General features: G+C 39.3%; 1 protein-coding gene across 2 annotated transcripts in view; it reads right to left on the reverse strand.

The window, feature by feature from the left end:
• Positions 1 to 16,901, reverse strand: part of prkdc (protein kinase, DNA-activated, catalytic subunit) — a 422,427-nt gene that overhangs the window by 344,775 nt on the left and 60,751 nt on the right. For both annotated transcript variants that reach the window (XM_030079770.1, XM_030079769.1), the window contains exons 14-15: positions 4,334 to 4,383; positions 3,134 to 3,253 (exon numbers count right to left, since the gene is read on the reverse strand). In XM_030079770.1, coding sequence (XP_029935630.1) covers positions 3,134 to 3,253; positions 4,334 to 4,383 — 170 coding nt within the window. The remainder of the gene's footprint in view (positions 1 to 3,133; positions 3,254 to 4,333; positions 4,384 to 16,901) is intronic.

Consider the following 16,901-nt stretch of genomic DNA (forward strand, 5'->3'; position numbering starts at 1 on the left):
TCAATAATAGCATTGGTCAATACAATTGAAAAATTAGAGTGGGATATAAGGCATTTGAATGTGCCACTTACGGTTTGGGAATTATCAGCTAAAGCGTGTTGCCCTTGACTGTAGCGCCACCTGTTGGTGGACGTGTAAATTTTGGTGAGTGAAATTACTGCACCAGTCTGAACCCCTGTGTAAAATTTCTTCTGCATAAGTCTTACGGTCTGGGCTGCAGACTGAAAAATAATTTCGGGCAGGGTCACCAGTGGAACCACAGGCTCCAAAGTGGCTAAAAACAGCATCAAAAAAGTTTTTCTTGCATAAGAGCGCCATCTAGCGGTCAATTTGTGTCAATTTCAGAGAGCTGATTCTGAAGGGGATAGAAAAGAGACATATTGTTTCCGAGAAAAAAGTTAATTTTAGTTTTGCCGCCCCCCTAAACTCAAGTTTGGTGTTGATCGGACTTACAGTTCCAGAAATATGACACATTTCCTGTTTCGGGGGTAACTTGGGCATATCGAAATTTTTGATAACTTTCTGGTTTGAGGGTGTGAAGTTTGGTGAGGATTGGACTTATGGCCTAGGAGGAGTTAGAAATTCTTTCGTGATTTTGCGAAAAAAAATTGTTAGCCTTGAGGACTGCACATGCACAAATGAATTTACAGGCCTCTCACACTTGTTTGCATAGTTTTATGTGACAAATCATACCAGCGTAGTTTGAGGTACGCATACAACAATAACTATGTTTACATGGTCTTTAGTATCCCGGTTTTGAGCATATTTGGGATATGATGTTTACATGGAACACAGAGAAACCCGGTTATTCATATCCCTGTATACATGATAAATACCAGTAACCCGTTTTCTGATCACTGCATCCTATCTGTGCAGGCGTGTTTTATGTTTTATGTTACGTCTTTTATGTACAACAGATTGAGTGGGAAGTGTGATATATTTATTAGGGCCCGAGCACTGTCCCAGTGCGAAGCCCTATTGTATTTGTAAGGTTTCTTTTTTCTCCCTTAATATTACGTCTCTTTGAGGCATAATTTGACCCCCTAAACATGCTCAAAAACTCACCAAATTCGGCATGCAAATCAGGTCTGGCGAAAAATTCGATAAAATCAAAAAACGGAACCCCCCGGTGCAAAAATGGGCTCGGTAGCGCCACCTAGGGATGCAAAGGCAGCCGCCGCGGCCCACAGGAATGTCATAGAAAGACCAAACCAGCGCCGAAACGTAGATCTCATCAAGCCCGACATTTTTCGTGCTCGTGCCCCCCACCTAAAACCAACAGGAAGTCCGCAATTTGCGTTTGAAAGTCACGTTTTCGCCCAAATTTCCACTTTGCATGAAATCTATCTCCTCCCAGGGCGTTAATTTTATCAGAAGCCCTCAAAGTCAGAGTGTCCACAACCAGCGCCTCCACTTTTCCCCATGGACTCTGGTGGGAATAGCGCAGAATGCTAGGGGCTAATTAGGCCCCTGGTGACTAAAGTAAAAGCCTGACAGCTTTCCAACCTATGCCGATGGAAAGAGGACCAAAATGCCTGCAAAACTATATATCATGGTGTGGATTGGAAAAAGTGGGTGGCCACGGTGAACAGTTGTTTAACAGCTGGGACTCTGGTCTGCTCTGCACTCTGCCTTCTCTACTGATACACACTAGCTGCTGGCACATCCCCCAATGAACATACCCCTTAAAATGTCTGTGTGTGCCTGAGCGTGCATGTGTGCGTGTGTCTGTGTGTGTGTGTGTGTGTGTGTGTGTGTGTGTGTGTGTGTGTGTGTGTGCGTGTGTGCTTATTGCCACAGCCACTGGGCACAAGTGGGCACGAGGTGGCACGGGTGCGAGGGCCCGTCCAACGCTGCTTGCAGCTTTAATTATATTTAGAAGTAAGACAAACATGAGACCTCTGTGGCTTCTAGCGGGCTTAGCGTTAGTAAATACTCAGTAGTGCTTCTTCAGTATTTTCCACCGCGACCTAACCAGCGTCACGTAGCTTGTCTGCAACAGGTCGGCATTTCTGTGTCTTCTGCCATCTAAACACGTATTGCGCTTTTCCGCTAGCACCTACTCGGCTCGACTTGGCTCGGCTCTACTCAGTACGACCGAAACCGAGGCGAGCTGAGTGGAGATGAGCCGAGTAGGTGCTAGCGGAAAAGCGCCAGTAGTTATGTTAGTAGTAGTAGTAGTAGTAGTAGTTCTTTATTCCGAGTAAGCAAAACAAATAAACAAATAAAAAGAAAAGAAAAGTAATCACACAATAATGGACAAACATAACATAAATAAGCATAAAATTGAAACAACAGAGTTGAGTTCTTTAATTATTTCAGGCAAAATTCAGTCTCTTTGTCGCTCCAAAAATGGGAGTACTCCAGGTAGCAAAACCAGGTTTCTTGAAACCGGGATAAGATCATAACCCGGTTTCTGAATTCAGGATATGGTGTTTACATGCACAAACACAAAAACAGGATACTTAAAAAACCCAATCAAAAACGGGATACTAAAGACAAGTCAATAATAACTATTGAACTGAACATTTTTTAATCACTTTAGTCACCAAGTGCCTAATTAGTGCCAAGTGTCTGCCAGTATACTGCCTTGTCACACCAGAGTCCATAGGAAAAAGTGGAGGCTTTGGTTGTGGACACTCTGACCTTGAGGGCTTCTAAAATCCAAACGATTCGAAATAATAATAAATCCCGAACAATTTTTGGAAAGCACTGTGTACTCTGTCATGTATTAAATTTTCAAGGCGATTCCATTAACGCCCTGGGAGGAGATAGATTTCATGCAAAGCGCAAATTTGGGTGAAAACGTGACCTTCAAACGCAAATTGTGGCCTTCCTGTTGGTTTTAGGTGGGGGGGCGAGCACGAAAAATGTCGGGCTTGATGAGATCTAAGTTTCGGCGCTGGTTTGGTGTTTCTATCACATTCCTATGGGCCGCAGCGGCTACCTTTGCGTCCCTAGGTGGCGCTACCGAGCCCATTTTTGCACCGGGGGGTTCCGTTTTTTGATTTTATCTAATTTTTTGCCAGACCCTAATAACATTAAAGGAGCCAACAGCTGTAAGTGAAATCTGCTGTTGTCTGTTGAGCTAACAACATTTCATAAACTTAAAGAAACTTTATCAAGAACATACCTTCAACTGATCACAGTCTAGAAGGTTCTTGTAGAGGTCAAGGTAATCCTGGCTAGATGGGACTTTCCACTTCCCAGTGCGTATTTGATTAGAGTCCTCACCATTTCCAGTGTCTCCATGCTGAGGAAAAAAACAGTACAGCTGAGACACCATTCTACCACTGACAAAACAAACAAATAAAGTGATAAACTGAACTCTGAATTCTTAAACAGGACATGATTGTTGCCTGGAGTGGCAGAAAATTTAAAGTAGCTTGAATTTAGTGTGTAAAACTGATTCTGTAAATCTTATCAGGGGGTCTGGCACAGATGTACACTGTGCTGTGAGACTGTCTTTGCACTGGAACAAAATATGACTTTTCAAGTCAGTGCAGATATTAGACTAAATTACAACACAATTATCAATTCAAAGACAAAAAAGGCAAATGTTCACTTTGATGGATTATCTATCTCAATTAAGTTTCTTATCTATGTAAGCTGATTTTGTAACCAAAGCTAAATGAGTAGAAACAAAAAGTTTGAAGAAAGAGAAGAAAAGCAGGGGGTGAGTGCTGTCGGACATGATGGATTTTGCCTTCTTTGAAAGCTGGTTATTGTACAGTTCTGAGAGGGTTTTTTGCTGGGTACCGATGATTTTGCTGCTGACCTTTGTTAACCTGTTTAATGAGTTTTTCTGTTTCAGAGTAAGGGATGCAAACCAACAAATAAATGAAAAGGTGAAAACAGACTCAATAAAAGATTTATAAAACATTGTCATCAGAGATCTGTCAACCTGGAACTTGGCTAACTTAGACAGAACAGATGCTGCTGGCTTTTCTTAATGAGGAAGTTAGTGTTCTTTTCAAAAGTCAGTTTGTCATCAGTGATGATGCCAAGATACTTATAGGAGTCCACAGTTTCAATAATTTCTCCATTGACTGTTGTGTTTACAGGGGAAGGGTGGTTGCATCTAAAATCAATACACGTCAATTATCAATTCAAAGACAAAAAAGGCAAATGTTCACTGATGGATTATCTATCTCAATTAAGTTTCTCATCTATGTAAGCTGATTTTGTATAAATGAGTAGAAACAAAAAGTTTGAAGAAAGAGAAGAAAAGCATCTACCAAAGTATGGGATTCCTGTCAAATTGGTAAGGTGTAAATGAAGAGTATACACTAACTGAAGGAAGTTAATTGCATTGTTTCAACAAAAATCTCACCTCAGAAAGCATGATGGGTTTTGAACAGACACGAATCAAGCCTTGGTGCACTGAAAATGAAGAAAAAGTGAGTTAGGCATCAAGCTTTAAGAATGTCATTGTTAAACAGTTGACAAAGCAGTTTTATGCAATGTGGGCACTGCATAATGCATAAATAAGAAATGACAAACTGAATTGAAATTTTTCATTTTACTCAGTGTTATATACCATTTGAAGTCTATACATATACACACATACACTCCTGATCAAAATCTTAAGACCAGTTGAGAAATTGCAAGAATTTACATTTTGCACTGTTGGATCTTAAGAAGGTTCTAAGTAGAGCTTCAAAATACAAAAAGAAGAAATGGGAGTGAGACAAAAAAAAAAAAAAATTAGTAAGCAATTTACTGCAAACACCCATTAAACTGAAATAGGCTGTTCATCAGCTGATCAAAAGTTTAAGACCACAGCCTGGTCTTAAGATTTTGATCAGGAGTGTATATGCCCCTGTACAGCACCACAGTGGATATGAAATGGAGTAATCAAGATGTGATTGAAGGGTAGACTTTCAGCTTTAATTTAAGGAGTTGAACAAAAATATAGCATTCACCATTTAAGAATCACAGCCAGTTCTATACATTGTCATCCCATTTTAAGATGCTCAAAAGTAATTGTAAAACTATACATGAGATGCATAACTTTAATTATAAGGATTATATTCAGGACTTGGTGGAAAATTCTATGACTGCCTGAAATTTGGAACCCATGGACAACATCACCGAATTCTTTTTCATCCCACTCTCTCCCAAGCCTTTTCTGCAGCTGCCTTCAGTTGCGGCTTGTTTGTGGTTCTGTCAGCCTTCAATTTGGTCTTCAGCAGGTGAAAAGCGTGCTCAGTTGTGCTGAGGTCTGGGGACTGATTTGGCCATTGAATAATATTCCACTTTTTGCTTTCAGCAACTCTTGGGTTGCTTTAGTAGTATGTTTTGGGTCATTGTCCGTCTGCACTGTGAAGCACCGTGCTATCAGTTTTGTGGCATTTGGCCAAATCTGAGCAGATACTATAGCTTTATATACATCAGAATTCATCCTGCTACTTCCATCAGCAGTCACATCATCAATTAACACTAGTGACCCAGTTCCACTGACAGCCATACATGCCCATGCCATAACACTGCCTGCACCATGCTTGACAAGTGATGTGGTAGGCTTTGGGTCATGAGCTGTTCCTTTCACTCTGCACACTTTTCTCTTCACATCATTCTGGTACAAGTTAATCTTACTTTCATCTGTCCAAAGGACCTTGTTACAGGATTGGAAAGCTTTTTTAGATGTTTGTTTTTTTTGTTTGTTTTTTTTTTGTTTGTTTTTTTTGCAAAGTCTAATCTGGTCTTCCTGTTCTTGAGTGACACTAGTGGTTGGCAGCTTGCTGTATACCCTCTGTATTTACTTTTTCATATACGTCTCTTTTTATTGCAAGCTTTCGGTCATAGACCTTCTTCACGCATACAGAACAAGTGAATGCAACATGAGGGTTCAAGTAGTCACATCACTTGATTGTAAAATGCCAGACACCTGTGTCAAGCATGGCAATGGCTAGAAAGGCATCATGGGAATTGTATTCCCAAAAATAGTAGACTACAGAGGCCATATTTAGACCTAATTACTCAAAATGTCTACCAAGACAGAAAACACCAATACACTGAAATAATTTACAAATCAAATACAAAAAACACTACGCGATAGAGCAAAGCTATACAATCTATGCATACCTCAAGTAGTGGCCATCATAAAGCATAGTAGAGCCTAGCATCTATATGTTTACAGTACAACACTCATGTCAAACTCCTCATTTAGACCTAGTGGTTGTAGACTTTCTAGGGTGTGGATCCAATAAAGCTCTCTCTGGCATAGTCGCCTGTTAACATCACCTCCTGTCTGGAGAGTAATCTGTTCTATTCCCTGGAACCTAAGGGAGGGAATGGGATGAGAGTGATTATTAAAATGACAGGCTACAGGGTAATTAACATCATTTCGTCTTTTAGAACTCTTGTGTTCACTGATTCTTTGTTTGAGAGGGCGAATGGTTTTACCAATATAGATTTTATCACATGGACATTTTAGCACACAACATTTTTCGTACTACATGTGATAACTCCTCTCACTGAAAATGTTTTACCTGTTCTGAGATGTGTAAAAGTATTAGTTTTCCATGTATTGTGGCACTGTACCCAGTGTCACAATACATGGAAAACTAACGAATACATGAATGAATGAATGAAAGGTTTATTTCGGTCTTAAATCATACAGGATTTTTTTTTTTTGTTTGTTTCACCATAACCATTACAAGGAAAAAAAGAAAATACAATACAAATACAATACTTAGACCGAAAAGGCGTAGGCTGAAGCCATAGCTTATATTTGCCTACCCTTTCAACTCACTTAGATTATAAACAAACAATGACAAGCGGTACGATAAACTAAACACAGGTAAAAGAAAAAGAGAATTGATTTGGTTACTTCACTATACTAAGGTTCTATATTTATTAATTATTTTATCTTTATATATTTTCTTAAATATGTAAATTGACCTGCACATTTTTAGGTTATCACAGCTATTCCACATTTCTCTTGCCTTGACCAACGTACATCTCCTTTTTATGTTTGTTCTTGATGTGGTAATTTCAAACATGAATATGCCCCTCAGCTCATAAGAGTTTCTTTTATCTGGAACAATTCCTGAAATCAGCTTGGAAGCATTTTTTTCTGTGCTTTAAAAGCCCCTAAAACTGTTTTCTGAGCTACTATATCATAGAATTTGAGAGTATTGTATTTAATAAATAATTCGTTGGTAGGCTCATAATAATCAGATTTATTTATTATTCTCATAGCTCTCTTCTGTAATATAAAAATAGATTTTGTGTTTGTTGCATAGGCATTACCCCATACCTCCACACAGTAGGTTATGTATGGAACTATGAGTGAGCAGTATAGCAGATATAGTGATTTATGACTAAGAATATATTTAGTTTTATATAATATTGCAATAGTTTTAGACAATTTAATTTTTACATTATTTATATGTGATTTCCAGCATAGTTTGTCATCTATTATTATACCCAGAAATTTAAATTCGTTTACTCGTTCTATTTCTATACCACTAATTTTAATTGTTGCTTGATGATTCATTTTTCTAGTGCCAAATATCATTAATTTTGTTTTGCTTAAATTTACTGATAGCTTATTTATATCAAACCATTTTTTTAGAATGGTCAGTTGCCCTTCTACTGCCTTCAGAAGCTGTTCCAAATTTTTACCGGTGCAGTACAGGTTAGTGTCATCAGCAAATAATACATATTTTAATACTTTGGACACTTTACAAATATCATTTATATATAAATAATTTAGGCCCTAGTACCGAACCCTGTGGAACACCATATGTGATTTTTTCTAATCCAGATTTTACATTATTTATTTGCACATATTGGTGTCTTTCATTAAGGTAGCTTTTTATCCATGTATTTGCTATCCCTCTGATGCCATATCTTTCCAGTTTATCTAGTAATAAATTGCGATCAATTGTGTCAAACGCCTTTTTCAAGTCGATGAACACTCCCACCGTGTACCCCCCTTTTTCAATAGCATCTGTGATTCCCTCCATTAATTCCATTACAGCCATTGAAGTGGACCTGTTAGCTCGAAACCCGTATTGATGGTTACTCAACAGGTTATACTTTTCTATGAACAGATCTAATCTCTTCACAAACAATTTTTCAATTATTTTAGAGAATTGTGACAATAATGAAATAGGCCTATAGTTATTGAATTTATGTTTATCTCCGTTTTTGAAAATGGGTATTACCTTTGCGGTTTTCATTTTGTTTGGAAAGATTCCTGTCTGAAATGATTGGTTACAAATGTGGGTCAGTGGTTTTACTATGTTTGTTATTATTTTTTTGACTAGTGTCATATCTATATCGGTCCAGTCGGCTGAGTTTTTGCCCCTGAACTGATGTACAATTTCAAGTATTTCATTTTCAGTAACGCCACTAATAAAAATAGAGTCATAGTTTCGATCAATTGTATTCTTTAACTCATCCTTATTTGTTTGTTCCGTAATCTCATTAGCCAAGGTGGACCCCACATTTGCTAAATATTTATTAAATTCATCAACAATTTCCTTTGGTTTATTTATAGTTATATTGTCATTTGTGAAATAGTCAGGAAGGTCCACTTTTCCAGTATTTTTTCTAATTGCACTGTTTATTACCTTCCATATGCCTTGAGTGCTGCTCTTGTGTTGTTCCAATAATTTGTGGTAATATTCCTTCTTCTGATATCTTATAATATTCAATAATTTGTTTTTATACATTTTACATCTGGTTTCAGTTACTTTTGTCCTATTCTTTAAAAATATTTTATATAATAGATTTTTCTTTTTACATGCATTTTCAATCCCTCTTGTTATCCAAGGTTTATTTACATTCTTGAACTTTATGGTTTGTTTTCTTAAGGGACAATTTTTATCGTATTGTTGTACTAGGATAGATAGAAAAGCATCGTAAGCTTTGTTGGGGTCTTCATTTGCATAAACCTCCTCCCAGTCCTGATTGCTTAGTTCCACATTGAGGGCTGCAATGGCTTCCGGTGTTCTTAATTTAGTATAATTGTAGATATTTTGTTTTGGTTCCTTTTTGGTTTTAAAAAAATTATGGAAAATGGCAAAAACCGGAAGGTGGTCACTTATATCTTCCAACAGCAGTCCTCCTGTTATTTTGCTGTCGATTTCATTTGTAAATATATTATCTATTAAAGTTGCCATGTCAATGGTAATTCTGCTTGGTTTTAAGATTAGAGGAAAGAGGCTGTAGCTGTACATTTGATTTATGAACTCTGATGTTTTTTTATTAACATGTGAATTAAGCATATCAATATTATAATCTCTACAGACTATATGTACTTTACTATTATTTAAATTGTTAAACATTTCAGCTAATTTATTATTAAATGTATCTAGGCAAGTACCTGGGGTTCTATATACACAGCTAATCATAATATTTTTACATTTCTCTACAAAAATTTCAATAGTTAGGTATTCCATAAGATTTTCTATAGTGTTTGACATGGTCTTAACCATTTTGCACCTTAATTCTGTGTCCACATATATAGCTACTCCTCCTCCCTTTGAGTTGTTCCTATTTAAGAGATAAGATAAGATAAGATATTCCTTTATTAGTCCCACGGTGGGGAAATTTCACGCATCACAGCAGCAAAGTGGATAGCAAGATAAGAGCAATATAAACACTGTAAACAAGGAATGAGCAATATAAACACTGTAAACAAGCAATATAAACACTGTAAACAAGGAATGAGCAATATAAACACTGTAAACAAGGAATGAGAAAAATACTCTGTGGACAATTTAAACCACAGAAGAAAAAAACCCAAAACCTGGGGAACAACACACTCCGGAGGTTCAGGGTTAGTGTGAACCCATGAGACCAAGTGGCAGAACCTGACTCCCGGACCTGGGTCTCAGGAACTGTCACACTTGATCCTGCCTTATGGGATCTCCCCTTCCCTCCCGTCTTTATGTGTGTGCAGTAGTGCAGTGTGTGTGTGTGTGTATGTGTGTACGTGGGTGGGGGGTGGGGGTGGGGGGGGTAGTTAAGGTGCTGAGAATGTGCATTCTAGTGCAGTCAGTGCAGTCCTGGAGAGTGTGTGGTCTACTGGGAGCACTGCTTGTTATAGAGTCTGACGGCTGCAGGAAGGAAGGACCTGCGATAGCGTTCCTTCACACACTTTGGGTGAAGCAGTCTGTCGCTGAAGGAGCTCTCCAGTGTAGTTATAGTGTCCTGCAGGGGGTGGGAGTCGTTCACAATCATGGATGACAGCTTAGCCATCATCCTCCTCTCACCTACCACCTCCACTGAGTCGAGGGGGCATCCCAGGACAGAGCTGGCCTTCCTGATCAGTTTGTCAAGTCTCTTTCTGTCAGCCGTTGAGATGCTGCTCCCCCAGCAGACCACTCCATAAAAGATGGCTGATGCCACCACGGTGTTTATAAAAGGTCTTCAGGAGTGTCCCCTGCACTCCAAAAGACCTCAGTCTCCTGAGCAGATAGAGTCTGCTCTGGCCTTTCTTATAAAGTGCAGTTGTGTTGTGGCTCCAGTCCAGTTTATTGTTCAGGTGAACACCCAGGTATTTATAAGATGTCACCATCTCAATATCCGTTCCCTTGATGTTCACCGGTGCCGGGGGGCAGAGTGCACGTCTGCGGAAATCCACCACCAGTTCTTTGGTTTTCCCCGCGTTGATCTGGAGGCAGTTCCGCTGGCACCAGTCCACAAAGTCCTGCGTCAGTTCTCTGTACTCTCTGTCGTCCCCCTCTGTGATGAGGCCGACGATTGCAGAGTCATCAGAGAACTTCTGCAGGTGACAGGTGGGTGTGTTGTATGAGAAGTCTGCAGTATAGAGGGTGAAGAGGAACGGAGCCAGGACCGTTCCCTGCGGGGCCCCCGTGCTGCAGACTACGGTGTCGGACACACAGTCCCGGGTCCTCACATACTGTGGACGGTTGGAGAGATAGTCCAGAATCCAGTGTGTGAGGTGGTGGTCCACCCCGGTGTGCTCCAGCTTGTCTCTCAAGCATTGTATACATTGTATTGTATACATGTCATATCCTTCTAATTCCATATTATATCCTTTTTTAATATCACGCCAGGTCTCTGATATTGCTATGACATTAAATTTTTTTTAATTTTGAGAGATATCTTTCAATTTTTGAGAAGTTACTGTAAAGGCTTCTACTGTTGAAATGTATAAGTGACAGGGCATCTTCCATCCTTACATTACTGATAAATTGTTCGTCCGTGCAGTATTCACAGCTATTGCTTACATTATTGTAGAAATGACTATCAGGGTCGACGTCTTTATCAATCCCATATATGCGGTGTTCCCTAAAGTCAAAAGTGTTAAAGTTCAGGTTTTCATATTTACTGTGTAGACCTGGTCTGTGCACATTTCCCTCCATACAGTCATTTTCTATATTTGTAATCTCCCCATCCTCCATTCCTCCAAGTGGGAATGAATGTTCCTCATTAGAGTCTACCATCAGCTCTGAAGATAGTCCATTTCCATGACATTGTATTCATGTATTCCTTATTCTTTTCTGCACCCACGCACATACACATTTACTCCGGTGCATGGGCTGTATATGGTCATGCCGACACACCCACACACGCTTACGCACATCCATTCATACCTACACCTACATTCACCCAAATGCTCAGTCGCCCACAGAAAGGACACAGCAAGTCCATGGTGAAAATACAATTTCCCCTGTCAGTAATGATAATCCATGCAAAGAGTAATGGTTCCACCAAAAAAACGCAGAAATGCAAATAAGAATATGCCTACTGTCCATCCCAGGAAAGAGGCAAAAAATCATTCCAAAAAAGCGAGTCATGCAATAATTAAGGTATTCTCAAAAAGTAAAAGGATTAGCATCCATGCAGAGGCGGCAGAAAACATCCCAGGAAGAGGTAAAAATTCATGCCAAAAAGGAAGGGCAAAAAAGAGAAAAAAGCCATGCAAGTTCTAAGGCATTTCCAAAAAAAAAAAAAAAAAAAAAAAAAAAAAAGCAAAAAAAAACATAAGTGTAACATCCATGCAGGGGAAGCGAAAACAAAAAGGAAAAAGAAAAAAGAAGCAAGATCAGCAGAAGTATTACCTGCGGGACAAGAGCTTTGCGCATAAGCTATGCAATCCATGCAATGTCCATAAATATATTATAAAAATAATATCGTTGCGCATTGTCATGCAAGAATATGCAGCGTCCATTTAAACAACCATGTGTAGGCGTAATACAGAAAAAAAAAAAAAACCAACAAAGAATATTCCTTTAGGATCTTCACCAGAGACTCACTGTTTTAGTTTAGCGGTATGAGTTCAAGTCTTTGAGCTCTCTTACCATAAGAACTCTGGCTTGTTCTGGCATGTCTCCATTGAGTCGAATCAGAACTTTGCAGTTCCTGGTCCAGGTGGCTTGAATCTTCTTGTTTTTCTTTAGCATGTGGGCCTCTCTGGCGATCTCAGCGTTCCTTTTCGTTAGATGTTCGTTTACATATACATCGGATCCCTTCAATTTCCTTCCTTGCTTCAGCAGCTCGGCCTGTTGTTTGCGGTTTCCAAAGTGAACAATGATGGCCGGTTTGATGTTGCGGTTTTTACGAGGGAGAGTGTGGCAGGCGACAATGCTCTGTGGATCCATTTGAATGCATTTGCTCTCGAAGAACTTTATTACTTGCTCTGTTATTGTTTGTTGGTCCTCGAGCGAGAGTTCCTCCATTTCGCCACCGTCTGCAGTCGCGGCCTTGGCGTAGGACCTCGGCCTGATATTCATTCCGCTTATAATCACATCCTCCATTCTTGAATACTGTTCCAAGTCGTCTATTCTCCGCTCTAGGCTTGCAATCTTTACATCCTTCTCTTTGACCAGCGCTTGGAGTTTCTTCACTTCATCCACCAGCTCCAGCAACATGGTTTGCTGTTTTGCTACGGTGCTCAGCTCACCTGACATGTAGTTTAGAGATTTTTTTATCTCCTCCATCTCTTTTTCAGCTTTCATTTTTGCCATTTTTTAAACTGAAACGCCGTCGCAGCTTCTTTTTTTCAGAGTTTCCGAGTGATAACAAACGATGCAATACATGGAATTTATTTCTTAGGTTGGGTCCTCTTTTATAAACAAAAAGAGGTGGATCTTTAAAATGTAGGGTGAGAGCTAGATCTGTGGTCAGAATATACCAATATTTGAGAATAGTATTTTTGAACATGTGGACCTGAGGAGTGTAAGTGGTGATACAGGTAACTGAGAAAGGTTTTTCTTTTTGGACACTTAGTCAATAAGACAGATCTAGGTTTAGACAAAGCAACCTGGTAGGCCTCTTCAACACACAGAGTATCCTCTTTCCAAAAAATGTTGTTTCATCTCTAGGGATTTTTCTATGTAATCATCATCAGAATGGCAAAGACGTCTCAGTCCGTAAAATTGACTTTTAGGTAAGCCATTCTTTAGGGCTTTAGGATGGGCACTACTAGCTAGAAGGAAAGTACAGGGTGACACAAAAAAAGGGAACTTTTTAACAATCCAATAAAACCAAGAGTGATGGAAGAAAAAATTTTTATTCATAGTAATTGAAACCTTAAAACATGCCATTTAAGAAACAATGATGGAATTTTCATTTTTAAAAAATTGTGCTGCCACTTGCTCATGTCTGCCAATACGCACTTCAAAAGTTCCCGTTTTTTTGGGTCACCCTGTATTACGGTCATTTGGTTTCCTGTACAGTGTGGTAATGAGGCCTCCACTCTTTAACTCAATCCACATATCAAGGAAAGACACACGTTGCAGGTCATACTCGAGATAATTTTAAATCAGTGTAAACACCATTGATAAATGATACAAAATCCAGGAGTTCTTCCATTTCTCCTTGAAAAGGCAAGATATATCATCTAAATATCTGTACCATTTGAGGATTTTTTAACAAAAAGGATTCTTGTCAGGATTAAAGACAAAGTTGTACTCAAAAAAAAAAAAACACATATAGATTGGCAAAGTCTGGAGAGATGGTGGAGCCCATAGATTTGCCTTTTAGCTGTAAATAAAAATCCCCTATAAAAGAAAAGTAGTTAAGTTTAAGGACCAGAGAGGCCAATTCACAAATGAATTCACTCGGGGGGACATCAGTGCGATCTTGGAGGTAAAAGCCTAAAGCATCTAGTCCTCTTTCATGGGGTATATTTGTATAAAGGCTTTCTACATCTAAAGTTACCAAAAGGATATTTCCAGGCAGATCTTTAATTTCTGAAATTTTAATGACATCAGTTGAGTCCAGCTCAGAGCCGGTGAAATTTTTTTGGGTCTACCACTTGACTTTTTTGTTCCATAACCCTCAGGATATTTTAAGAAGTTTAAAATGACTGTCTTACTGCGTCCAACCTCAGCGGCAGTGGCACGCTGCGAGAGGCAGCTCAACAATCCGACCACGTTCAAGGAGAGAAAGCTTTTTTGCCTTTGCCATCAGGAGGTCATGAGTGTGGATACCTGACAGAAAATGACACTGAATCAATATTTTTGCCAGGATTTGGGCTTTTAAAGGCAGTGGTCTTAAACTTTTGATCAGGTGATGAACAGCCTATTTCAGTGTAATGGTTGTTTGCAATAAATTGCTTACTCATTTTTTTTTTTTTTTTTTTTTTTTTTTTTTTTTTGTCTCACTCCCATTTCTTCTTTTTGCATTTTGAAACTCTACTTAGAACCTCCTTAAGATCCAACAGTGCAAAATGTAAATTCTTGCAATTTCTCAACTGGTCTTAAAATTTTCATCAGGAGTGTATCTCTCATCACAAAATTTTATATTTTTTTCAGTTTGATCATTTATCCTGTTATTAAATTGATATTTTATATGTTTTGATTCAGTCTATTAATTTATCAGTCTGCTTGACACTAGTATTTATTTTAAACTTTATTTCATACTTTAGCTCTTGTCCATAATTTATTGCTGTGTGTAGGTCACTGTTATATTTATGTATTTTACATAATGCCACTCCATACAAATTACCCCTAGCAGGATTAATAAAGTTGTCTGAATTAAACTGAACAAGCAGGGATAATGGCCGTTGAGGAGAGACCAAGTCTGATGCAGTTGTGATTCCACTACATGTCAAAATAGGGCATTTTATATACGGATGTGTAGGCGAGAATGTAGCTTCAGAGTGAGGCTACATTCTGTCCTACTATTTAGCCCACTTGCCAAACACCAAGCATGGCATACATGGCTTCAAAACTGAGTCCATTAGATCCTCTGAAAGACAGTACTTCAGTCACAGCGGCCGACAGCCAAATGGAGGATAAGGGTTATTGTCATGTCAGTCTCAACATGGTATGGGAAACGAGTGATTCAAGATTCAAGATTCAAGGTTTATTCGTCACATGCATGAATGTACAGGTACAACACTTGAGTTTCATGTAAATCGGAACAACTGTTCTCGGGATAAAAATAAATTAGCATAACAGCACCACCTAGCAGCCAATTCACACCAAATTTTGCACAGACCCTTAGTGACTTATGTGTCACTTGTGTCGTATTTGAATTTCCCTTCGGGGATGAATGAAGTTTTATCTATCTATCTTGGCTCCCTAATTTGGTTTTGATCAGACTAATTGTTGCAGAGATATAACACACTTCCTGTTTTGTACAGAATAAGGAGGAAGTTATAAATGTGTAACTTTCAAATTATTTGTTGTATCAAAATTCTTTTGATAACTTCTTGGTTTGAGAGTCCATAGATTCTGTATGCCAAGTTTCTTGAAGATCAGACTTGTGAGTGAATTTTAGTTTTAGCGCCCCCTAGCAGCCAATTGGTTCCAAATTTTGCAGGGATGCCAAGTCAAGTTGTGGGACAAAGAAACCTAACTTTTGTGTTAATCGGATTTGAAGTTGCAAATAAACTCCTGTTTAGTTACGTTTTGGGAAGGAAGTTGTAACTTTTGCTTTTTTCGTCATATCAAAATTGTTTTGATACATTTTTGGTTTGAAGGTCCATAGATTCTATGTGCCAAGTTTTGTGAACATCAGACTTAGGGCCCTATCTTGTGCCACCCGCTATCCGCTGCCACTACCCGCTACCCGCAAATTGCGGATTTAGGAACTTCAGCTATCCCTAAACGGTATCTTGCGCCACCCGCTAGCCGCTATCCGTTATGCCGACTCCACCCGCTATCCGCTTTCCCTAAAGTTTGGGCTGTTACGAGAGCGCGCCCAGGCGGCTTCAATGCGCGCCCCGACAGAGCCTCCCCACACACACGGTCGGACTGATACCGGGACGCCGCCGGAATGGACTGAGTATATTACTCATATAGACTGTTTAGAGGAAAGACTGTTTTTATTGGACACTTACGCCAGCACGTTTTATTGTTTTATCATAAGCCAGCAGCTGTGCTATATTTTTATTTTTAATATTTTATTTGCCCAATCTACCTTGTCAATAAATTAGTTTACACATAGTTCCACCTCTGCCTCTTGTGTGTGTGTGGTGTGACACGGGGATTTTACTCAATCGGTACAACCTTGTGACACGTCCACTTGGACACATGTGGCTCCACCTCCCGAATTAACTCGCCTATAATATAATATATAATATGTATATAAGCCAACTTGCTTTAGCCTCAGTAGAAGCCCTGAGAAAATCTACCTCCCTCTCTCCATCGCGGGTTTAGGATTTAGGATTTAGGATAGCGCATCCTGCCCTTAAAGGCAATGGCACCTGGCACACTGATTGGTTTAACTGGCGTAACGCCCAAAACACGCCTATGCATAATATAGCGGGTAGCGCAGGTGTTTTACGGATAGCGGGAGGTGCACAAGATAGCAACTTTTACGGGGGAACGCCTCTTCCTAAATCCTAAATCCGCAAATAGCGGGTTTAGGGAGTCTGGCGCAAGATAGGGCCCTTAGTGCCTAGGAGGACATTGAAAACGTGGATCGCACAAATTTCACAATTTTGCAAAAAAGGGGTGCTCCAT

This window comes from Myripristis murdjan, chromosome 20 (genome assembly GCF_902150065.1).
Source record: "Myripristis murdjan chromosome 20, fMyrMur1.1, whole genome shotgun sequence".
Classification (NCBI taxonomy): domain Eukaryota; kingdom Metazoa; phylum Chordata; class Actinopteri; order Holocentriformes; family Holocentridae; genus Myripristis; species Myripristis murdjan.